Consider the following 27,145-nt stretch of genomic DNA (forward strand, 5'->3'; position numbering starts at 1 on the left):
TTCTCCTCCAAACATACTGCTGTGTATTGTGGCCAAACAGCTCAATGTTTGTTTCATCTGACATCACATGGACAAAGATAAGACCTTCTGGAGGAAAGTTCTGTGGTCAGATGAAACAAAAATCAAGCTGTTTGGCCACAATACCCAGCAATATGTTTGGAGGAGAAAAGGTGAGGCCTTTAATCACAGGAACACCACACCTACCGTCAAGCATGGTGGTGGTAGCATTATGCTCTGGGCCTGTTTTGCTGCCAATGGAACTGGTGCTTTAGTATGAGTATGTGCTCCAATCACTTTAGCACAAAAAAAGAATAGTTGTAGAAATGATTGGAAATTATTTGGTCACATTTTCAGTAGAACCATGATAAATTCATAAAAGAACCAAACTTCATGAATGTTTTTTGTGACCATTCAATATGTACTCCAATCACTCTATCACAAAAAAATAAGACTTGTAGAAATTATTGGAAACTCAAGACAGCCATGACATTATGTTCTTTACAAGTGTATGTCAACTTTTGACCACGACTGTATATATATGTATATAAAAGATATACAAAGATTGAATTTAATAAAAAAATCTCAGAGGTATGATGATACCCTGCAGTTTGACCTTAGCTTTTTTTCATAAATAGACACAAATGTATAACACAATGTTAACTCCAGTCTACATACCAACGCCATTAGTGTAGACATGCTAGGACAGCATACCACTTGACAGTTTGTTACCCATTGTTCTGATATCTGATGTTCCATGCTCTCTCAGGGTGACTTGCATGGACAACGAGGGTTGGTGCCCTCCAATTTCCTGCAGGCTTTTCCAGAGAATGCCCCAGCCGAAGATTTTTCAGCTCAGCCTGTACAAGAACACAAGAAAGAATCACAGGTAGTTGCTGGTACTTGTAGTCTTACAGTTTTCTTGCCTGCCTTTGCATGTCACAGTGGAATTATCTTTTGTCAAAAACCTGTATAAGTATAATTATCAAGTCACTGTGTTCTTCGCACTACTAAAAAGTGCTGAAGTCAGCATACGTATATAGTCAACCGCTTGTGTGGACATAAGATTTTAGACCCAAAGGGGTCATTTCTATTAAAAACTGTTCTGTTTGTGTCAACATGTTTATTTTTATTTTTTAAATAAGGACACTTTAAGAAACATTGTAAGTACACATCCTAGAGACACCATGTTTACAAAAGATAAACTTACACATTTTCAGCAAAACATTCCAGATACGGAAAAAACTGAACTGACAGATTTTCTACTTCTACTTCAAAGTCCTTCAGGCCAACAAGAGTCCCAAGTCCCTGGTGACAGTGACAGTAAAGCATGCACACAGTGACTTTCTGTTCAGTGTGATATAACCAAAAAAAATGATGGCAGGTTTTACCACAGCAACTAACAAAGTGCATCTATTTATTTATTTATTCATTTAATTTTTCCAGAATAAAGATTTGCTTCATTGTCATTGTAGTCAAGGTGTAGAACGAAAATACTGCCACACCTCTGTTAAATAAAATAAAATAAATAAATAACTGAAAAAGTAATAAAATAATACAAAATAATAACATTAAAATATGCACAAATGGTGCAAAATGATGTCAACAAACAAAAATATTTTATTACCGACCATTTTCTTTAAGTCTTTGGCCAATGTTACAAGTATGTGAAGCAATAAGCTAGTTGTAATTGATAACTGTGAGCTAAAAAATGATCAGTCATTCAATCAAAGTTTCTTTACGTGGCCCGAATTACAAGTGCTGCAAAGGGCTGCACAAACCACATGACATTACCTGATCTGGACCCACATGCCTTTTTTAAATATTAACACAGGTGTGGATGTCAGTCAGCCACTGTGAGGGACATCAACATAAGCAGGCTCCACTGTACTCATATGTTTTGTGGGAATCCTTTTTTCCAACCACATTATCTTCTTTCACTATTCTGTTTGCACTGTTTCTGTAATTGTGTTGTTCTTTCTTCCTCCTGCTTTATTTTGCATGGCCTTTTGCAGAGACAGAAACGATCTGTGCACTTTGAGACTTGATTGTAAGTGTTGGAGCAGCTCAGTGGTTCTCACAAGTATCCCCCATTCACTGTGTCATCCTCCTTCCACTGGAGTCTCACTTTGCTCCTTACTTTAAATCCTCAATCCACATTTTTAGCTCTCAGAAGTTGTTTGAATACCTTACTGATTATGTGTTCCTACGCTCATTGTATGTTTTAGTAGCAAATATTAGTTAGTATTAGAAAATACAAATAAAAAACAAAAGTCACCAAATCTTTTATTGAAATTATATATTTTTTCCTCCTGAAGGGAACTTCATCCACAGAACCGCAGGAACCGGATCTCTATTCAATCCAAGACACTTTTAATCTACAACCAGAACCTGCCCTCCCCAATCGACTAGCGCATGTAGACCCACTTCCCCATCTTCAACTTCCTGGCAGAACCACATCAGACCTGGTTCCAGTGCAGGCCTCTCCTCCAACCCCCCAGCTGCAGACTGACTCCTCTACACAGGACAAGAAGAAGAAAAGAGGAATTTTCTCCAAAGGCAAGAAACTGTTCAAAAGATTTGGATTCAGCAAGAAAGAATGAAAGGCAGGATGTCTAATTTGACTCTTGATTGCATTTTAAGCACTTTCGTCATCTTCACTGTTAATCTCAGTCTGTGAAATTAGTGGCTATCAGATTTAAGAAGTACAATATATATTAATACTTATACATTAACTGGAAATGGTAGATTCACTGTAGAATTGTGCAAGCACATATTAATGACTCACAGTACAATCAGGCTTTAATAATCTGTAGTTATCTTTCTGGTTCTCTCATCTTTGGAGAAATCCACATGCCAGGACTGGACCAGCAGCAACTGCATGGAACACCACACATATGGCTACACTTACAGTAAAGTGCAGAACCTAGACTTTAATGTTCATTATAATAGAATGGCCTGCCTTGTAATCTCTTCAATACAAAGCTGTACTCCAGCAAATACTCTTGGAACTTGAATACCTCTACAGTACAACATAGTCGAAGATTCCAGGATTCAAGTTGGAGAAGTCTGATCTGATTATCATCCTGGCTGTCGATTCATTTGACATTAAACCATCAGATATTAAGGGAGACGGAGTTAAGTACGTGCTGAGGCACCCATGTGGGTATATTGAGAGGACAATTTAATGCGTTCATTTTTAAAGACAAATAGTTTTATAGAGTAAGTGAAGTGAAGTCAATTATATTTATATAGCGCTTTTCTCAAGTAACTCAAAGGGCTTTACATTGTGAAACCCACTATCTAAGTTACATTTTTAAACCAGTTTGGGTGGCACTGGGAGCAGGTGGGTAAAGTGTCTTGCCCAAGGACACAATGGCAGTGACTAGGATGGCGGAAGCGGGGATCTAACCTGCAACCCTGAAGTTGCTGGCACAGCCGCTTTACCAATCAAGCTATACCGCCCCAAGTAAGGGATCATTCTTATCTGCTTACAATTTTGGCTATCACTAGAAAGCGATCGCTGCTTGCTGGTGTGATCTCACGCCCCTATAATAGCTGGCCATATTTTGACCTCCCACATCTCTTATTATATATTTTTTTTCTGCACACAAGAATATTTTCCTCATAGTGTTGGGAAGATGTTTCTACATGGCAGAACGGGATTGTCGGGACACGCCACTATCAGACAAGAAGCTTTCCATGCCATCGCACGCCTCATGCCAGTGGTATCTCGCAGTCGACCGGGTGGAAATTGGACACACGCACAGTCTCGTCCTAGAGGTGTAGCACTTTTTTACCCAAAAGTTATGATCTTTCCACAGGTTCATATAAGAAACTTTAAGACTTTCACATCCTTTATTTAGTCAGGTTTGATGTATTTCCGGTGCAGCACAGAACTGAGGGCCTCACCGAACAATTAAATCTCTACCGCATTTATTTGTTTATCAGAGTGGTTTAGTTTCTTTTTGAGGTGGTAAAAGTTGTAAATGAGATTTCTGTTTTGTTCACGTTAAGGAAAGACGGTAATGTATTTATTTTCTAAGTATCTGAAATAATCTCCTTATAACAGCTAAATTAAAATCATGTGACGTTATACACCTAGTGACCAGTGTTGGTAAGAACGGTGTTACAATGTAACGTTACTTACGGTGGTATTTTTTCAGTAACACATAATTTGAATAATTACTGGTCCGTTGGCGTTACTGAGAATGTGAAGTGGCAAGTTACTACAGTTTGGTTGAATGACGCACAAAGTGTTAGTTTTTAGTTACACATCGTCTGCATGCAGAGCGCAAGGGTAGGGATGACAAAATTATCGGCAGTTGCAGAGAATTCAGCTGAAAAAGGGACACAATACACAAGTATCATCTTCCCTCATCGCTGTCCCTCGGCTGTCAGTGTCAGGGTCCGTGAGTCCGCGCCCACACCGACACACCCAGCCCTCAGTAAACCAGTGTCGACAAAAATGTTGACATAAACGAAATCCAATCATATTAGGCATTAAAAAAATTGTATTCCCCTATGTAATTTAGTTGAGAATACAGAAACTTTGAGGCATGATGCAGCTGACAAAATGAAAACTAATTTGAGAAGAATGTTTTTGTTTTATTCATAAGACTGTTGTACTTTTCAGTTTTGTAAATATTGACTATTGTGTGTGAAGTCCTTTCTAAGGTTCAATTAAATTTAAAAATTAGGCCATCTAGTTAAGATAAACGTTGTGATGGTTGAGAAAATGGGGATGATGGAAAAATGGGGATGATGGATACTTTATTTTATTTATTTTACTTTTATTATTTGTTTTCCCCCCGATGAATACCCAGCTCAATGTGGTCAAGGGGTTGCGTACCTCAGTGACCTTAAGAGCTATACCAGCCGTTGTACAGGTCTGAAGGCCGAGGCCGAAGTGCAATCCACTTCTCTAGGTTGGAGTTGAACACATACTGAGCAAACAACCAAATTCAATAAAGGAAACAATGTTACTTAGCGCTGTGAAGCTTTGGGCACCATTCGATTCAATTCTTAGGAGGAACAATTTGATTCAGAATCGATTCTCGATTCAAAACAATTCTCGATTCAAAATCAATACTGTTCTAATAACATTGGGTGCTAGTTATATTATTAACTATTTTCCTCCATAAAATGGATAACAGCTCTGATACATTTCTATATTACTTAAAATAAAACTGGTTTTGTTTAATAAAATTCTATCCAAACATTTAATAAAGTCAAATACAAATAAGGCAACCAGAGAGGTATACCACACTTCTTTCTTCTAAAGCAAATCTGTATATCAGTTATGGGCATCTACATCAACAATATGATTTTCCTGAGTGTCTGGACAGGACAAATTAAAAAAAAAAAGAAAATATATATATTTTGGTAATCGATTAGGAATCATCACAGGTAATAATTGCGATCGATTTGAAAATAGATTTAGTTTTTGACACCACTTAAGTTACTATATGTATATACTAAGTATATATGTAACTTTGTTACATATATACTTACAGCATGTACATAAAACCTTGATGGAAGTATTTCGATGTTTTTTTAAAGGGCTTTTATAGGCAGAATAGAGCAACACCCATAGGCTCCACTGTAAGCAGACTTTTGATCGCATTCATTTAATAATTAGAATGCATGAAAAAAGAAAAACATATTTGTTCTTGCCTTTCATAAGGATTGTTATTGATAGGCAACATTTTAAAAAGGCCAAATGTTCCTTTGTGTCTTTTTACTACTTAAGTTTACATTTTTGGTACCTTATTGGGTTTTGTACTTTCAATATCTAACGTTCTTACTTTACCGAGTACTTTTTTAAATATATATACATTTTTATTTATTTGCATTTCATATGGCACACTGCAATCTATTGAGTTCAGATGAATACCAAATGTTCTAAAATACTGTACACAGGATTTGTATTATTCAGTCAGTTAATACAAACATATTTGACGTTAAAGATGTTATCAAGCTTAATAGCACATAAAATAGCAAAATGAAAAGTAACGTCACAGTTACTTTGCTGAGTAACTAGTTACTCTTTCAATGAGGTAACTGAGTTACTAACTCAATTACTTTTTGGGATAAGTAATTTCTAAGGTAAGATGACCAACACTGCTTGTAACCAGTCAGTAAACACTACTATCGTCACAATCTGTGTATTTCCCTCTTAAATTATGATTATGATTATCGACTGTGGGCAAAATCTATCAAATCAGCTACAACTGTGAAAGTCCTTAGTAAAAGACAGCCCTGCTGATTGGATCCATTTTAATTGAATCTGCTTGTCCATGTTTTTAAAGACTTTATGACAGTTTATATGTGAAGTCACTGGTGTGCAGACTGTGGCCTGAGGGCAATTTGTGGACATAGCTTGCTTTTAATTGTCCCATGGCACATTCTCAGGAAACATGAAAATGAAAAAAAAGAGCAAAAAGGTGTGTAAAGACAAAAAGTTTAGATTATACCAAAATTACTAATTCATTAACTAATTATTAATTTTTTCACTCATAACACAAAGCTGAGAAGCTGGCTGTTTTCCTTACATATATATATATATATATATATATATATATATATATATATATATATATATATATATATATATATATATATATATATATATATATATATGTATATATATATATATATATATATGTATATATATATATATATATATATATATATATATATATATATATATATATATATATATATGTGTGTATGTATATATATATATATATATGTGTATGTATATATGTATGTATATATATATGTATATATATATATATATATATATATATATATATATATATATATATATATATATATATATATATATATATATATATATATATATATATATATATATATAGGGATTTTATTATTATTATTATTTATAAAATCCCCTGACGAGCAGGGAAACTTGCGAAACAGGCTTGTAGGGATGATATAGCCTCTTGTGTTTTTTCCTGACCTAACATATATTCTGCTCTACCTATTGAGCACTGTATAACGTATATATATATATTTTTTTTATTTTTTTTATTATATCTATAAAATATAAATTATTTAAATGGTTCCTGCATCCTTTGATTTTTAAGTACGTGGCTCTTTGTGGAATTAGTTTGGACAACTTTGCATTAAGTTATATTAGTCACGCTGAGTGCAGTCATCATAAGCTGCCAGAGACAGTGATATTAACACAGGAACTGTTGATGTTTTAAGATTTACCCATGACCTAATGATGCATACGATATATTTTGAATGCAGTATGCCATAGGATGCATGGTGCTGTTCTCATGAGCATTTTGCAAAAAGTAACATTAGATAGGTAAAAACATGTATTTCATTTACTTAGGAGCATTCTTCATTTCAATAGTAACAGTGTTTTTAGCACACGATGTCAAACCTATTTTGTTTCAAAAAAGAGTGCAGCATGAGGGGATTTCCACCAACACAAAGTGCTTGCAAACTGAAACTGATGCATTCATTCTGACTCCCATTCTTAAATTAACGCAACACACGTTTGTGGAAACTTCCAACATACCTCAAACTTTCCTTGCTATAATGCAGCACAGCTAGTTTGTGTATATTTCAGTTCAAATGAGAAATAAGACAAATAAGACTATACTGATTTCTTGTGAGAACTTGTTTTCTTGAATGCTTTAGCATTTCGGAAGGTCACTTGCTAGGAAAATAGAATGGAGTGTACTTTTGTTTTGTTTTGCAGCTGTACGGTTAACAATTTTGAAAACAGCTGCTGTTGTATCTGCTGTTTCTTTTGGCTTCGCTATTTAAACATTTAGTTGTCCCCTGCAGTATATTTTGTCATACATATTTGCATCCACCGAAGCAATACCATAGCAACACAATACAACCCAATTGTATCTTTTATGGATGTTGTGTGTAGCATCCAGCAGTGCAATTGAATTGCATGTGCGAATGTATCACTATTACTGTTGTAACTACTCAGGTTTTTACTTGTAGCATTGCATCCTGTAGAGCCTCGCTTTAAAAGGTGATCATATGTACAAAATGCCAAACTCCATTGGTACTTTTACTGTGAAGGAGAGCTGCAAGGCAGAGGAATCTAGTCTGCCTTAGCTTTTAGCTTGTCATTGCTCGTTAGTGTTGCTCAAAGGAACATGACAATGCCAAGATTAAAAAGGGAGTTGCAAGTGTGGACACTTTAGTTGTACAGTATTGTACAGGCTGACGCTGAAATTATCTATTTATGTTTTATTTTTTTACGAAAAATCTTTGTCCTGTTATGGAATTTACAGCCTTGAATTCACAATTCTTCTCTATTCTCTACCTGCTGTTTAGTTAGTATGGCTATGCATAGCATTCATATACAGATAAAGTAGTATTTAGCCTTACAGTACAATAAGACGTATTGTCGTCTTATGTTGTTTACAGGATGTTTATTTATTGCATGAATACTAATGGTAAACCTGTCTTCGGCCTTATTTATTACATATTTATATTTTTATTGGGTCTACAATGTCAAGTAAAGTAGGAGTTATTGTATATACTGAATGGATATATTACACTCATTCTCTCCCTGTATTAATTTTTTGAAACCAATGGAAGGTTGGATCTTTTCATATGATTAAAAAAAAGAGTGTGTTTATATGTAATGTATTTGTCCATGCATTGTTGATGGGGGGGAACCTGACAGTGTCCTGTGGTGGTTGCTGTTTACTTCAAATAAAGTATGTCTATTTTCACATAAAATAAAAGCCCACCAAATGTGTTAAAAACTGATGATATTTATTTCATGCTGTGCAGAAGAAATTATACAAAGTGGAAGACAGGTTTGCAGGCGTCGCTCGGTGCCACACAGCGTCCATGTAAACTGGTTGGAAACACGCTGGGCTCTGTGTGGCCAAGCGAGACAAAAGCCGCTTCATCTTATCGACTTCCTGGGAGAGGCTGCCATGTTCCTGAAGCCACCAGTACACTCATCCATAAAGTAGGAAACACTACACTGTGGCATGGAGTTTAGTAGTGCTTTCTACTTTATGGATGACTGCACTGTATGTCCAATCGCCTTCTGTCGTCTCATGTCTCTTCACATTTCTATGTCCATTCACAAATCAACCATTCTTAAAACATATTTACCCTGCTTGTTTGTCTAATCTGAATATATCATTTCCCACCCCCCAAGTCAGAAAAAAAAGCGCCACAGAAGTCTCTGCCTCAGAAAAGCCTGCCAGAGGAAACGTTATCTCGAGGAAGCCATTTTGTCCACCATGAGTAAGCTTTTCTCCATCCTCACAAGTTCTATCACAAAACGAGTTCATTGTTTGGTATTCAAACTATGCTAAACATACCAGAAATAACAGTTCCACAGCAACAAAGTCACTTTTATTGACAGTTTAAATCTAAAAAGCATTTGGAGACGAACTTCCTATTCCGGCACTACATTCCAGTCATTTAAATAGCTTTAGAATATAATTGTCACAATATTTTTAGCATCCATCGACAAGGTTGTCTATTATACTTTACCTTGGTGTTTTTCGTCCGACAGCTTCGCAGGTGTCGCTGGCCGGCTGGAAAAGTGAACGGAGAAGAAGAAGTTGTCTCCTTTTGAACCCTCTCCAAACACGTGATGTAACCACAGGAAGAGGTCTAACAGTCGTTCTGCTCTTCCGTCTTCTGCACGCTCTTACAGCACAGACCGCTTCCATCATCTCTCCCCCCCAAACATTTGCTCACAAATTGCACTGACAATTTTTTTGGTCTTTATCGCACATTTTTCCAATAATTTTTACTCTTCAACCCAATTAAAAGTGTTTGCTGATATTTTCGTACAAAACCAGTAAAACCACAACTTTCCAAAAATATACCTCCTGTTGCTATCTATTTTGATGGGATTTTCAGGGTAAAAGAGTTTGAAATTGGTCCATGGCTGTGCTTTTTGATGCGTTTGCTTTCCCCTAGCCGCCAGTTAAATAAGCGCTCGGTCATATTACAACGTTTTGGAGGCTAAGCATTTTACACGTGACAGAATTACAACAGCATGCACAACATTATTAATGGGTGTCCCAATTGAAAGCCCTTTGAAACCTTTTGTACATTGATTTTAAAACCAACCCAATGTTGTCAACATATGCAAAGCTACGTGAACAAAACATTCACATCTTAGCTTTGTGTTATGGGTAATAAAATCGAATAATATATATCTTTAATAATTCATTATCTATTCATAATGACAATACAAAATGAAAATGGCTCCCGGCACACACAATAAAGCCTTAACTAATGCAATTTCATTCAAGAGCTGGTTGAAAACTCAATCAACACTATATTTTTTATACATAATTTGGAGTCACGGCAAATCCCTCTGCATTATACTGCGAGCTGATGACGCTAATATTTGTACTGTAGTGCTGCTTAATGAAGAATCTAAATGATTAGAAGTGCATCTCTACAGCTGTAACATACTACAACTACAATCATGAACAATTCTCTCAACGTCAGTCAAAGCACAGCAATATTGTTTCTGTGAATTCACGTTTGGCCCACAACCTTTTTTTTTTACTGGCCCTCGAAATATTGTCAAAATAGAAATAATTAATTAATTATTATTAGCTACACAACTAAATTGCTGTGTCACTTATAACACAACACTAATCTATTGACCTACATTAACATCAGGTCGATACAATTAGTTCAGCTTTTGTGTGCACATCTTAATTTATTTTTCAAAAAAAACTGTGGAAATTACAAACTGCTTGCCAGTGATTCTCCAATAAATATAGCTCTCAAATAAAAACATTTAAATATAGATGTATCAAAATATTCACTGAATAGGATTGGTCGCATGCGTGTGTAACAGTTTGTACATTAAAGATGCTCAAACTGAATGTAGGTCAGTATATGCTAAGCTGTCTGAACAAAACCGCGTAAAACTTTCTGTCATAGGTGACAAAGCTAACTAGTGTAACATATCCATCCATCCCTTTTCTATCACTTGTCCATTTCGGGACCGGCCTGGAGCCCGTCTGAGCTGAGCACTGTACACTCCAGACAAGTCGCCAGCTAATCACAGGGCCAACAGATAGAGAGACTAACACTTCACACTTACATTCACACACTAGGGCCAATTTAGTGTTGCCATGATTGGCAACTGGGGATAGGCTAATGCCTATCCCCAGTGGCTGGAGTGTTTAGAGTTTGCATGTTCTCCCCATGATTGCATGGGTTCTCTTTGTACTCAAGTTTAGAAGAACTACAGAGCCCATCTAACACCCACAGGGGGCTGTAGCCTATCCTATGCATTTGGGCGGAAGGCGGCGTACACCCTGGACAAGTGGAATTGGCCGTGGCTTTCACATACCTCCAAAAGAGGGGGTTCAGCGGGGAGGTCACACTCATAGGGCATGGCCTAAACCGGAAACAGGAAGTATACATCATATTCGCCCGCCATTTTAATTTGGTAGTTTTTACTAATAAACCAGCCATCCTGGTTGTAGTCGATACGTCATTATGATTTATGATTCCTACAGGCAGGAAGTAGTTTTATTTTTTTAAGCTGGCCGCCATTTTAGTTGTAGTGTTATACTGTTTTAAGGCTTTAATCCACCCTATCAAATGTTTTATTTAATTTGATTACAGTAATTTATCATTTTTAATTCACTCTTATTTTTAGTTAAGGTAAATAGTGCATTTACGCCACTATTTCACAACATTTCAACCCATTTCCAAAAGTGTATTTCTATGCCAAGCTTTACTCATGTATTATCTTATTTTAGTTGTCTCGTACTACCAATGCTGCTTTTGTAGCGGATTTGAGTTATAATAGACATGCATAAGTTAATATAACTTAAAAAAAAGGTTATTTACTATTTTTTTCTTATTTTAAAATTATTGTCTAATTTTTGTCTTAAATAAAAGTTTCTAAAGTATTGTCCTTATGATAATTAGTTTATTTAGGCCACTATTTCACAGCATTTTAATCCAATTGCAAAAGTTTATTTTTATGCCATGCCAAACCCATATATTGTCTTATTTTAGTTGTCTTGTACTACCAAGGCTGCTTTTGTAACGGACTTGAGTTGTAATAGATATGTATAACTTATAACTTAAATACAAGTGTGTTTACTATTTTTTTCTTAAATTAGTATTGTCTACTTTTTGTCTTAAATAAAAGTGAACGGTTTAACCTATTTTAAAAGAATAAATATGTATTTAGGCTGTTTTTATCTTAAATAAAAGTTGATTGTTTTTCTCATATTAAAAATATTATTTTGTATACTCCATCCATCCATTTCTACCGCTTATTCCCTTCGGGGTCGCGGGGGGGCGCTGGAGCCTATCTCAGCTACAATCGGGCGGAAGGCGGGATACACCCTGGACAAGTCGCCACCTCATCGCAGGGCCAACACACTATTTATCTTAAATAAAAGTGTATTTACTATGTCTTCAATAAAAGTTTCTAAACTTTTTTCTTTCTTAAAAAGTATTATGATGTATAAAGGCTGTTTTGTCTTAAAAGTTCATGAGCTATTTTTCTATTTGAAAATACAATTTCTGTTTACTTGTGTCTTTAATAAAAGTTAATGAAACAATTTTCTACCGCTTGTCCCTTTTGGGGTCGCGGGGGGTGCTGGAGCCTATCTCAGCTGCATTCGGGCGGAAAGCGGGGTTCACCCTGGACAAGTCGCCACCTCATCGCAGGGCCAACACAGATAGACAGACAACATTCACACTCACATTCACACACTAGAGCCAATTTAGTGTTGCCAATCAACCTATCTCCAGGTGCATGTCTTTGGAGGTGGGGGGAAGCCGGAGTACCCGGAGGAAACCCATGCAGTCACGGGGAGAACAACTCCACACAGAAAGATCCCGAGCCCGGGATTGAACTCAGGACTACCCAGGACCTTCTTATTGTGAGGCACATGAACTAACCCCTGCGTTTGAAAATTATAATTACATATACTTGTCTTAAACAAAAAATTGTAAACTTGTATCTGTAAGACCAATGTAACAATTTTAACATCATGTCTATTTTTAGTCCATTTAATTCAAAAGTCGACACGCTATTTTTAAAGGTACACTATTAGCTAAAAGACTAATGAAACAATCTACACACTATCTGTATCTGTCTGCTACTTGCTGTAAGACTAATACATTATTTTTAACCCTATACTATTAGCTATAAAACTAATGAATTAATTTAAACATTATTTGTATATATCTACTATTAGTAATTAACTTTAATGACATCCAGTCACAGAATATGCAAAAATATAAGTACATACTTTTAAATTTGGTTGGTGTATTTTGTTCAAAGTTGAATCAAAGTCTCAGCTCTCATCGCTTCTCCTCAACTGTCTGGGGCCCATCAGGAAAACCCACACCACTAGAACAGTCCCCACTTCTCTCTCTCCCCCCACATACGTGCACACACACAGTCACACAAATAAGCACAAGGCCTCACACCCATTGTTTAAACAAATAAAAATGTCTACTTTTTTTCATTATACCCTAATTTTAGTCTAATGCACATTATTTTGAGTATAAACCGTAACTCAAGATAGTATTAGATGTTCTTATCTTTAAATAATCCCCAACATCCGACATAAAAAAGTACATCTATTGTGTCATTTACTGGAGCTAAATTGATTGGTACCAAGAAAAAGTATTTTGTCCCTTTACTATTTTGCTTTATTTTCCTGGGCATATGATGACTTAACGTGATGTTATGTTTGATTATATCAAAATAGCAGTAATATCGAAGCCACAAAGTTGTTTTTTTTAATAATTAAAACATTATTTTTAATTGTCTGTCATTACACTGTAGGAATATTGGTATTTTTCCTCTATTTCTATTTATTCTTTACATGTTTAATATACATATCATGAATTCAAGTTGCATTAGAAGTGTATTCAGGCTAGATTTCAGGGTTTATTTCAGCTGTTTTAGCTTTTAGCTTAGTTTATGAGCTTATTTTAATAGCATTATATCTTCCTAATTAAAAGTTTATGAACTATTCTCCTTATTTTAAAAGTATAATTTTGTATCCTATTGTCTTAAATGAAAGTTTCATTTCTCAAAAGTGCCATTTTATTTTTCTAAAATCCATTCCCTTTACATGGAAAGTGTGAACATTTTGTTTTCACTTGGCAAAGATGTTGTCCATTCTTGCAAACATTTTTTCCTAAACTTGCATATTGTCTTTATAAATATATATTTTTTACCAAAATAAATAAAATCACAAACCCTAACACCTAACCTTTTAATGTTGATCAATGATTTGCTTATGTTTAAATAAATGATGCTGACCATATCACTTTTTCCTTCATAAGTTGGAAATGCTAACCATAACTCTAACCTTAAATATTTTTTATGATGTACTCAAATAAATACATCCATTAACCACAACCCTTGTTTTATTACATTTTTTAATAGTTTTTATATTTCATTTCTTTAACTCATTATATTACTATGTTTATATAAATTATGCTAACCCCAACCCATTGTAAACTTGTTTTTAAATGCTAACCATATAATTTTTTCCCCTTCATAAGTTGGAAATGTCTTTTTTGTAACCAACTTGTTTTTGAGTACGCCTTCTCTGTAAACTTCCTTAATTGCTAACATTTTTGAAAATATTTTTGGACCTAAAATTTTGCATGTTGTTTTTCTTTCAACAATATTTTATTTTTGTACTAAAACAAATAAAATCATTAACACTTAACCTAACTTTTTTCTAACTCACTCATCTTTTTGCACATTCTTAAATGCTAACCTTTTTTTTTTTTCTTAGTCACACACCTTTATGCACATCCTTAAATGCTAACCCTAACCGATTTTTATTTCATAACTTAGTCATTTGAATCTTTTTTCATAAATCTAACCCTTCTTTCATTCATAAAATAGTGATTTGTATTTTTAAGCTGCTTTTGATGCTGGGCAATCCGTCTTATGATAAAATTTGACGGTCTCACACATTTGAACACTGTATGCCATTAAAATAATGTTTAAAATTAAAAAATATCAGTACCAGTGATACTGAGCACGATTTTATAAATTGCATGGCTCAATTCTTTTAAATTTTACTCATTTATACTTTTGTGTATATATATATATATATATATATATATATATATATATATATATATATATATATATATATATATATATATATATATATATATATATATATATATATATATATATATATATATGTATGTATATATATATACATGTGTAGGTGTTTGTGCTTTGGTACTTGTAGAGGAAGTACATTACCCCAAAGTCTTAGCAGTAAAGCCTTGAGTACTAACAGGAATACAAGCAAGTACTAGTATCCTGCAGAGTTGTAATTAAAGATGTGATGTGTTATTGAAACATGCAACATTACATTTTGCACATGTTTTGATGTTTTGCACTCTCTGGACTTACAGAGAGAGAGAATACTTGATCGCATGCATACAATTACCGAATACATTAGAGTGACTGTTAATTTTTTACAAATGATTGTTGCCACTTTGCTGTGCACTTATTTTTGTTATTTTCAATAAATTATTTTATTCTTCAATCTGTTTTGTGTAATGGTAGACCCTTTATGAAAAAACGATACAAAGAGTGTCTCTTGTAATTCTGAGGTTTTATTTTGCGAGTGAATTTAAGTGCACTACACATCAAGTGTTTACAGTTACACTATTTGCCACGTCTGAAAAGAAGTGAAAGAAGCAACACATAACCATGTCACACCAGTCTTAGTTTTGTTTGCTACCAGTGTTATATATGTCTAAACGTTTAAATAATACAATGCAAATAATAAAAGGTATATCATTGTGATGTCATAATTTGCATATATATATATATATGCAAAAGTATAAATGAGTACAATTTTAAAGAATTGAGCGGTGCAATTTGTAAAATCATGCTTAGTATCACTCGTACTGATATTTTTTAATTTAAAACATTATTTTAATGGCATACAGTGTTCAAATGTGAGAGACCGTCAAATTGTATTAAAGCATCTTAAAAATACAAATAACTGCTTTAGGAATGAAAGAATGGTTAGGGTTATGAACAACGATTCAAATTATTACTTTATGAAATTAAAATGGGTTAGGTTTAGCATTTAAGGATGTGCATAAAGGTGTGTGACCAAGAAAACAAGGTAAGCATTTAAGAATGTGCATATAGATGAGTAAGTTAGAAAAAAGTTAGGTTAAGTGATAATGATTTTATTTTTTTTAGTACAAAAATAAAATATTGTTGAAAGAAAAACAACATGCAAAATGTTAGGTTTAAGAAAGTGTACAACGATTAGAAAATTAAAAACTAATAGGTTAAAACATATTTCCTACTTATGAAGGAAAAATTGTTAGCAATTAAGGAAGTTTACAAAGAAGGCGTACTCAAAACAACGTTACAAAACAAGACATTTCCAACTTATGAAGGGAAAAAAATGTTATGGTTAGCATTTAAAAACAGGTTTACAATGGGTTGGGGTAATTTATAATTTATTTAAACGTAGTAATATAATTAATTAAATAAATAAAAATATTATATATATATATAATAAAATTAAATTATAATTTAAGGGTTAGCTTTTCCAACTTATGAAGGAACAAGTAATATGTTTAGCATCAAATATTTAAACATAAGGAATAGGGGTTAGGGTTAGGAATCATGCACAACATTGATAAACACTAAAAAAAAAAGTTAGCAATTAGGTGTTAGGGTTAGTGACAGTTAAAAAAATCTATTTTTGAAAAAAAGACAATATTTAGGAAAAAAAATGTGCAAGAATTGGCAACATCTTTGAAACAAAGATGAAAACAAAATGTTCACACTTTCCATGTAGAGTAAATGGATTTTAGAAAAATAAAATGGCACTTTTGAGAAATGTTTTGTCAGTTCGGAAAAAAAAAAATGCAAGGACTGGAATAAATACACAACAAAATGGTTAGGTTTAATAACGATGAGGAAATTCAAAACTAATAGGTTAGAAAAAATATTTCCAACTTATGAAGAAAAAATGCTGGCAATTGAGGGCGTTTACAGAGAAGACGTACTCAAAAACAAGTTGGTTAGAAACAATATTTTCAACTTATGAAAGGGGGGAAAAAATTATATGGTTAACATTTAAGATACAGGTTGGGGTTAGCATAATTCAAACAATGATCTAATGAATTAAACAAATACAATAATAAAGCTACTATAAAAAATAATAATTTAGGATTAGGAGCTGTATTTAGTACATCATAAAATATATTTAAGGTTAGCATAATTAAATATATTTCCAATTTGTGAAGGAAAACATGTTATGGCGAGCAAATTAAAAATGTTTACTAAGGGTTGGGGCTACGGTTATCAGGCCCGGCCCTAACCAATCTGGCGCCCTAGGCAAGATTTTAGGTGGCGCCCCCCCACATCGGCAGTGAAGTGTATATACTCACAAGAAACCGAATAGCTTTGTCTTTGACCTTTTTTTTTACTTAAAGAAAGCAAATTAACAATCAGAATAGTTAACAAGATAAAAAAAATATATGGATAAATAAATGAATACAAAAAATAAAAAATGAATATATGAAATACAATATTTTTTACATGCATAAACACAAAATAAAACGTGTCAACAAGTTGCATAAAATAAATTAAAAATACAATATAAATAAGGCACTGCACAAAACAAGATATCAAACCTGTATGACTTTAACAACTATATTACAAAAAAAGGGGATCCTACAGAGTTCTCTATTTGTGCTTTTTAATATTGCATTAACTAGAATGACTTACAAATTACTGTACACCAGGGAGTACTGTAATTACCTAACGTTACATTATTATTTTCCATAACAATTTAGCCCCCTCCACAATATTAACCCGACGTTAAAACAGAACTAGCTATTTATTGATTAGCAATTGCCGAATCATGTAACATTAGCTTAATGCTAAAAAGCCAGGTTACTATCACATTCTGTAACAGACAAATAATTTCATGTAGGCTAACGTTACCTACCTGCTACCTCTGTCTTTTTTTCGTTTCTCCTCTTCTTTTCTCTTTTTTCTTCCGTGGGCACCTGACAGTTTTGGCCGTTTTGACATCTTGTGTTGATTTTTTTATGTGGTGACGTCCAAAAAGAGTCATGATACGGGAAGGGAGGGGGCGCACCGTGCCGGGGGAGGGGGGGCGTAATGTTGTAACAAATAATATTTCTATTAAATAGGCTTTACTTTGCATTTTAATTAACGTGGGATTATTTTATGTATTTAGAAATAATAGTACCAACTTTTTTTTTTTTTTTTTTTTTTTTCCTCTAACATTTGTGGCACTGGCGTGGCGCCCCCTGATGGACGGCGCCCTTAGCATTTGCCTATACGGCCTATGCCACGGGCCGGCCCTGACGGTTATCCTATCATATATTTAAACAATGATCTAATGAATGAAAAAAATTATATTGAAACTACTATAAAAATAAAATAATATAAAAAACATCATGATTGGATGACCATGAGACCCTGCTTTAATACGGACTGTTTTGCTTTCAATTCAATTATTGTTTTTAATGAGTTAACACATTTAAAAAAAATGCCCGACAGTGTTATTTTAGACATATGAACAACATTCAGGACCATTAAATCCCATGGAACAATTGGTGGTGCCAAAGTGTTGTCTTTTTTAAAATAAATGTTTCCATGATTTCAGTGTCCTTATCTCTGGGTGCGTTGGACGTGTAATGTATCGTCCTTGACAAAATGTCCATTAGAGATGTCTGATAATATCGACCTGCCGATATTATCGGCCAATAAATGCTTTAAAATGTAATATTGGAAATTATCGGTATCGGTTTCAACCTCCCGATTTCCCGGGAGACTCCCGAATTTCAGTGCCCCTCCTGTAAATCTCACGGGGCAACCATTCTCCCGATTTCCACCCGGACAACATTATTGGGGGCGTGCCTCAATGCACTGCCTTTAGCGTCCTCTACAACCTGTCTTCACGTCCGCTTTTCCTCCATTCAAACAGCGTGCCGGCCCAGTCACATAATATATGCGGCATTTAGACACACATATGTGAATGCAATGCATACTTGATCAACAGCCATACTGGTCACACTGAGGGTGGCCGTATAAACAACTTAAACATTGTTACAAATATGCGCCACACTGTGAACCCACACCAAACAAGAATGACAAACACATTTCGGGAGAACATCCGCACCACAACACAACAGAACAAATACCCAGAACCCCTTGCAGCACTAACTCTTCCGGGACGCTACAATACACACCCCCCGATACCACCAAACCCCGCCCCCCCACCTCCCGAATTCGGAGGTCTCAAGGTTGGCAAGTATGCTCTAGTAATAATAATAATAATGGATTCGATTTATATAGCGCTTTTCTAGACACTCAAAGCGCTCACAGAGAAGTGAGAACCCATTCATTCACAATTGGTGGTGGTAAGCTACTTTCGTAGCTACAGATGCCCTGGGGTAGACTGACGGAAGCGTGGCTGCCAATTTGCGCCTACGGCCATTCATTCACCGGTGTGAGCAGCACCGGGGGCAAGGGTGAAGTGTCCTGCCCAAGGACACAACGGCAGCGATTTTGGATGGTAAGAGGCGGGGAGCGAACCTGCAACCCTCAGGTTTCTGGCACGGCTGCTCTACCCACTACGCCACGTTGCCCCAAGTATAGTATACTCTGGACTGAAGCTGTGTGCCTTCATTGTTTTTGTAGCTGTTGTTTTGAGGCATGTTTAAAAAAAATAATGCACTTTGTGAAAGTCAAAGTATAGTATTTCCCATAGTTGTAGTGGGTATCAGGATTATCTCAGGGAGAGCATGTCCCAAATTCCAAGCTGCTGTTTTGAGACATGTTAAAAAAAATAATGCACTTTGTGACTTCAATAATAAATATGGCAGTGCCATGTTGGCACTTTTTTCCATAACTGGAGTTGAAGTTGTTCTCTTATTTTGGAAAACCTTGTTTTTGATTGATTGATTGAAACTTGTATTAGTAGATTGTACAGTACAGTACATATTCCGTACAATTGACCACTAAATGGTAACACCCGCATAAGTTTTTATACTTGTTTAAGTCGGGGTCCACGTTAATCAATTCATGGTAAAGTTACATTGTTTAATGCATCCAGCGTGGCATCACAACAAAATTAGGCATAATAATGTGTTAATTCCACGACTGTATATATCGGTATCGGTTGATATCGGAATCTGTAATTAAGAGTTGGACAATATCGGAATATCGGATATCGGCAAAAAAGCCATTATCGGACATCTCTAATGTCCATCCATTCCTATGTGACCATGCGGTGTTCAAGTCGATTGTGCACCTTTGCCATGCTTCTTTTTTTCCCCCCGTTGATTCCTTTATAGCATCCCTGTATTAAGATAAATAAAAAATAAGCTTTAAAAACTGTATGGTATGAGAAAATATATATAGTCTTTATTATTGGTGAGTGTATTTTTAGGACTTACCAGCTGAGTGATCCATATTGATTTGATCACAAAGCCCTGTGTTGGTCTCTAAGTGATGTGTTCTTGTGTTTAGTATGATGTTTAGTTGTTCTAACTATCTGTTTAATGTGGCGCGCGGACCATTAGGCCTGATGGCATAAGGACAAGCAGCGGCATGTTCATGTGTAACTTGTATTTTAGTAAAGTATAGTCTTAGAATGTAAATAGTCTGCAATATAATTGTTGTTAAGACAATTAACGTACACCAACATTAAATTGTCATCGTAATTGTGTAATACATCAGCTTTTGAAATGCAAATAAAATAAAATGGCATCATGATGATATTTGGCGCGAGGGAGGTAGCTTGCAATTTAAAAAAATATATTTAATCAAGGGACCAAAAATAGGCAAAGTTGGGGTTGTCCCAAGGCATGCGAGAGACTATGCAGACCGAAACTACTGACTACAGAACGGGGTTCCCCAGCGACAGAGACTTAAACGCAGAGAAGTGTGGCAGGAAAAGCGTCCACATGAATAGACATTCACAAAGTCAAGCAAAGGTTTGCAACAGAGACTCAACTTAAATGGCCGTAATAATAAAATAAAATGTTTGCGCTGAGCAGACGCACATGAATTTGTATTTAAGACACAAGAAAACACCACCCCTGTGACCCTGAAAGAGACAAGCGGTAGAAAATGGATGGGATGGATGGAAAACAGAAATGTTATTTTCAAATACAAAAATAGCTCATTGACTTCTAAGACAAAACAACTTTTATACATAATAATAGTCTATAAGAAAGAAAAACGTTTATAAACTTTTATTTAATACATAGTAAATACACTTTTATTTAAGATACAAAGAATACAATATAATAGTTTTAATATGAGGGAAAACAATCAACGTTTATTTAAGATCAAAACAGCCTAATACAGCCAAAATTATACTTTTAAAATAGGTTAAACAGTTCACTTTTATTTAAGACAAAAATTAGACATGACTAATTTAAGAAAAACTATTTAAATTAACTTTTATTTAAGTTATATTAAGTTATACATATATATTACAACTCAAATCCGTTACAAAAGCAGCCTACAAGACAACTAAAATAAGATAATATATGGGATTGGCATGGCATGAAAATAACCTTTTGTAATTGGGTTAAAATGTTGTGAAATAGTGGCGTAAATACACTAATTACCATAAGGAAGATACTTTAGAAACTTTTATTTAGGACAAAAAGTAGACAATACTTTTAAAATAAGAAAAAATAGTAAATAACCTTTTATTTAAGTTATATTAACTTATTATAACTAAAAACCGCTACAAAAGCAGCATTGGTAGTACAAGACAGCTACAATAAGATAATATATGGGTTTAGCTTGGCATGGAAATAAACTTTTGTAAATGGGTTGAAATAAAGTAAAAGTTAAAGTTAAAGTGCCAATGATTTTCACACACACACTCTGTGCGGTGAAATTATCCTCTGCATTTGACCCATCCCCACAGGGGAGCAGTGAGCAGCAGCGGTGGCCGGGCCCGGGAATCATTCGGTGATTTAACCACCAAATCCAACCCTTGCTGCTGAGTGCCAAGCAGGGAGGTAGAGGGTCCCATTTTTATAGTCCGGGGTTTGAACTCACGACCTACCAATCTCAGGGCGGACACTCTAACCACAAGGCCACTGAGCAGATGATGTGATGTGAATGATGCACAATTTACCTGAACTAAAAATAATGAATTGAATTAAAAAATGATAAATCACTCTATTCAAATTAAATAATACATTTGATAGGGTGGATTAAAGGCTTAAAAACAGTATAGCTGCTGTTAGTACTACAACTAAAATGGCGGACAGCTTTAAAAACTTCAAGTTGTAATACCCCTTTCTGCCTGTAGGAATCATATATCATGATGACGTATCGACTACAACCAAGATGGCGGGTTTATTAGTAAAAACTACAAAATTAAAAAGGCGGACGGATATGACATATACTTCCTGTTTCCGGTTTAGGCCATGCCCTATGAGTGTGACGTCATTTTCCGCAGTCCCCGCTGACCCCTCTTTTTTGGAGGCACATAATTTTCTTAGGGCCCATTTAGTGTTGCCAATTAACCTATCCCCAGGTGCATGTCTTTGGAGGTGGGAGGAATCTGGAGTACCCGGAGGAAACTCACCCAGTCACGGGGAGAACATGCAAACTCCACACAGAATGACACGAGCCCGGGGATCGAACCCAGGACCTTCTTATTGTGAGTTATACGCAATAACCCCTGTTCCACCGTGCTGCCCCAAGTAATAATTACTGGAGGTAATATTTAAGGTAGTGCATATTGTCATGTTCAAAAGATGGCAAACTCGGTAGCCTTGCAAACATGCCATCAATTACTGTGTGAGCATGAAAGAGGTCAGTGTGAATATGAATTACTTTTGTTGTGAACAACTTGTGCCCTACTTTAGGCACCTCTGATTGAGAAGTTAAACTTATTATTTTCCATTTGTGTAAAACTCAAAAGACCCCAACTGGGGGAAAAGTTGTTGTCATAGGGGGATTTTTTTTCCTGGGCTCAGCCAGGTCAGTCCACAGCTGTGAGACGAAGACTGGAGTTTTTTTTATATATATGTGTGTGTGTGTGTGTGTGTGTGTGTGTGTGTGTGTGTGTGTGTGTGTGTGTGTGTGTGTGTGTGTGTGTGTGTGTGTGTGTGTGTGTGTGTGTGTGTGTGTGTGTGTGTGTGTGTGTGTGTGTGTGTGTGTGCGTGTGCATGTGTGTGAAGTCACATGAGGACACCTTCTTCTACTTGGGAGCTAATGCAGTTTCCCACATATAAGGTTACATGTGGGAAACCAACACGTATGTGGAGGGAAACAATGCTACCTGTTTGAAGCAAAGTAGATGTTCTCCTGCTGCAAGTAAAACATCTTCTCAGCCAGGAAATGATCCTGACTCCCTGTGTTTAAAAAAAAAAGGCCACCCTGAGAGCTTGCTGCTTGTTGTGATAGAACTTATCTGAGCCAGCAGCCAGCTTAAATTACCCCCCACACACCTCCAAAGCGCAAGCAGGACGTTTACTATCAAACACAAACTTAAGATGTCGTTTGTAAAGAAAGGAAGTGAAATTCTCATGGCCAGCCATAGCTCCAAAAAAAGGAAGTTGTCTTACCCCCCCCCCCTTTATAAATGGCATCTTGTCCAAAGCCTTTCAGTCGAGGTCACTGGAGTTGCTGGTGAAGAAGCTTCCATTTCCAAATAAGGGCAAAAAGCGATAGTTTGTAAGCCGCAACAAGGCTGCAATGTGTGCGAAAAAGAATGCATCGCTCAGCTGTGCCTTTGACAAAGTAGCATCTGCCTTCCTGTTTGATGAGGCTTGTAGTCCAGGAAGTCTTGCAGCATGGTACTCAGTTCTCGGTTTTGTTTTTGCTACGACGCTATCAGGAACCGACTTTACCCACACAAGCATTGCTGACCTTTTTAGTGTAAAACTGCTTCGCTTTAAGTAGCAGTAAATTGGAACAATTTGTTTTCTCCTGCCTTACTTGAATAAATACAAAAATAATTATGTGATAGAATAAATTGCACTTACATTGACAGTCATCTGGAAGTTTTTCATAAACAATTTAACATGACTTAATTTTACAGGTCATTGACAAAAAATGATGGATGTTCAACATTCCATTGTATTATTTTTTTAAAAGATTTGCTAATTAATGTTTTTATTTTATACACGCACTACTTGCACAAACATACAGTAGTTACAATAGTAGTATTTGGTGAGAAAATCCAAAAAAAAGGGCTCTGCTCCGTTTTTCCGTCATACCACGTGGAGTGACGCCTCGAAGGTGGAATGCAGGGTGGGGTATGTGTGTGTGTGTGTGGCGTGTATTTTTTGTGGATGCATATGTGTATATGGCTGCAGCGTGTCTCTGTTACGTGGGCTTGGTGCTCTCGCACCAAGTGCGATAGCATGGCCAGTCAGTTGAAAAAAAGTCAACAAACAACAACAACATGAGAGACAGGGAAGGAGTTTGTTGGATTTTCGCTGCACTGTCCTCTGGGAGAGTCTCGAAGCAGCAACCTCCACGTCGCTCGCAGTCAGGGAAAACAATCCAGATCTAACTTTTCACTCTAATTGTATATTTCTGGTACTCAAATTCATCATACATCACCATCAGAGCAGACGGCGTCTCCAGATGTCACCAAGTTTGCAATATAGTCCACAATTGCAAACGTCTGCCTGCTCACAGTTTTGCTCGCATCCTCCAATCATTTGTGGCGAGTTATAGGTAACTGCCAGCATCTTCCAATTTGTGGATACACCAGGGCAACACTTACTCCAATTAGCAGATGTCCTTTTATTATGACTCAGAATAGGTAGATAACGTCAACGTCCTCAACTGTCCACCAGACAGGTTCCCCCAAACTCGGAATCTTGTCGATTTCTTTGAGAGACCAGTTGATCAATTATATTGTTTAGATTTTAAAGAGCAGTGCAAAAGAGACAACAAGAAAGTTAGGACTAGACTTGTAGTTTTAATACTAAAATCATTAGTAAAAATAATATCAATGAGCGTGGCACTGTCTCCTGTGATTCTGCTTGGCCTTGTGATTGTATGGTCCTTATTAGTGTTCACAAGAGATTTTCAATTGGAATCAGACTATTTGCAGGCCATGACATTAGTGCGTCTGCCTCACAATACGAAGGTCCTGAGTAGTCGTGAGTTCAATACCGGCCTCTGGATCTTTCTGTGTGGAGTTTGCATGTCCTCACCATGACTGCGTGGGTTCCCTCCGGGTACTCCGGCTTCCTCCCACCTCCAAAAACATGCACCTGGGGATAGGTTGATTGGCAACACTAAATTGGTCCTAGTGTGTGAATGTGAGTGTGAATGTTGTCTGTCTATCTGTGTTGGCCCTGCGATGAAGTGGCGACTTGTCCAGGGTGTACCCCGCCTTCCGCCCGATTGTAGCTGAGATAGGCTCCAGCGCCCCCCGCGACCCCGAAGGGATTAAGCGGTAGAAAATGGATGGATGGACATTGACCTTAGGTGTCTTTCTTCAAGGAACGTTTTTACAGTTTTTGCTCTATGAAAAGATGGATTATCCTCTTGAAAAAGGATGTCATCATTCTCAAACATCCTTTCGATTGATGGAATGAGAAATGAATGTCCAAAATGTCAAAGTAAACTTGTGCATTTATTGAAGATTTAATGACAACCATCTCATCTCCCCAGTGCCATTACCTGACATGCAGCCCTATATCATCAATGACTGTAGGCATGTTTTCTTTTGGCAGTCAGTCTTCATAAATCTCATTGGAACAGCACCACAGAAAAGTTCCTGCATAATCACCTCACAGATTTGCAATTAATCACTCAATATGAAATTCATCCAGCCATCCGTAATTCACAGTTGATTTTCCTTAGCCTGTCGTAACCATGTGTTTTTTCTGTTAAGTCGTTTATGACAGCTTTCATTTAGCATTTCTGCAATGAAATCTACATTTTAAAAAAATCCTTCAGGTCGTGTCTTACAGTTTGGTCACTGACGGTGACACCCATTTGTTTTGCTGTGCATTGTCTTTTTCCAAGACATACTGCTTTAACTTTTCCGTCTTGACGCTTTAATGTTTTCTTTGGTCTACAAGTATGCTTGCCTGTTACAACCTTCCCATGTTGTTTGTAATCCAGATTTTAGACACAGCTGACTGAACAATCAACATATGTTGCAACATTGCATGATGATTTACCTTCTTGAAGAAGTGTCCTATGTTTCAATTGACATTGCTTGTGTGGGAGTCATGATTCATGTCTATCCACCCGGTGCAACAGCTCTCCACGCAGTGAACACAAATAGTTAACTGCATACTAATAAACAGATTTAATCTGATGGAAGTGTTATCTTCAGAAAAACAACATTTTGGGTGATTCAACAATATTTTTGTTAGAATTGAGTGATTCCATACATTTTTCACTGCTTGATCTAAAAATGTAACTCTTACAGACTACCATATTTTTATTTTATTTTATTTTAGTGTTTCTTAAAGCCAGAAAGTTGCCATTTGAAATTACTTAGTTTTGCATCAGTTGTTTATTTATTTTAGAAATAAACAACTGATTGAACATCCTCCAAGTCGTCCATCATTTTGCCTGGCTTGTTGTTCAAATGCACAGCAGTGTATAGAAAGAGTATGGCCAACTCGGTTCCAAAGTTGGTAGCAAACAAGGCGAGTGTGAGGGGCTTTTGACCGATCAGAGAGATTATGGCCAGAGGATCTCCTAAATCAGTGGATCTCAATTTTTTCCACCAAGTACAACCTCAAAACACTTGGCTCTCAAAGTACCACCATTATGACCAACATTAAAATACAGTAGGTGCAAGTACTCATTAAAACAAGACAAGCACTAGATCTATCGTATTACCTTTGCGATGCATGGGTTCATTTATTATTTGTGTAAGACCACAGCTATCAATTATAGTCTGGAGTGCCACGCACGGAGGGTCTGAGGGGGGATTCATATGGATATTAAAGTCCTCCATTATAATTATATTGTCGGCGTGCGTCACTAGATCAGCGACGACAAGGGGACGGGCAATATGCGCATTCGTATAGTTCAGCGCAAAGAATGTGTCTGATTTGAGCCAGGTTTTGCTGAGACCAATGACGTTAAGATTGTTGTCTC

General features: G+C 36.0%; 1 protein-coding gene and 1 long non-coding RNA gene across 6 annotated transcripts in view; one reads left to right on the forward strand and one right to left on the reverse strand.

Annotated features, from left to right (window-relative positions):
* The window catches only part of LOC133650831 (peripheral-type benzodiazepine receptor-associated protein 1), a 207,047-nt gene extending 200,504 nt beyond the window's left edge, over positions 1-6,543 (forward strand). For all 4 annotated transcript variants that reach the window (XM_062048513.1, XM_062048514.1, XM_062048512.1 and 1 more), the window contains 2 exons: positions 767-886; positions 2,316-6,543. In XM_062048513.1, the coding sequence (XP_061904497.1) occupies positions 767-886; positions 2,316-2,600 (405 nt within the window). In that variant the 3' untranslated portion in view covers positions 2,601-6,543. The remainder of the gene's footprint in view (positions 1-766; positions 887-2,315) is intronic.
* Positions 1-9,611, reverse strand: part of LOC133650834 (uncharacterized) — an 80,535-nt gene extending 70,924 nt beyond the window's left edge. For both annotated transcript variants that reach the window (XR_009826320.1, XR_009826319.1), the window contains exons 1-2: positions 9,520-9,611; positions 676-857 (exon numbers count right to left, since the gene is read on the reverse strand). This is a non-coding gene — a long non-coding RNA (uncharacterized LOC133650834). The remainder of the gene's footprint in view (positions 1-675; positions 858-9,519) is intronic.
* Positions 9,612-27,145: the final 17,534 nt, after the last annotated feature.

Source organism: Entelurus aequoreus, linkage group LG05, assembly GCF_033978785.1.
Source record: "Entelurus aequoreus isolate RoL-2023_Sb linkage group LG05, RoL_Eaeq_v1.1, whole genome shotgun sequence".
Taxonomy (NCBI): Eukaryota; Metazoa; Chordata; class Actinopteri; order Syngnathiformes; family Syngnathidae; genus Entelurus; species Entelurus aequoreus.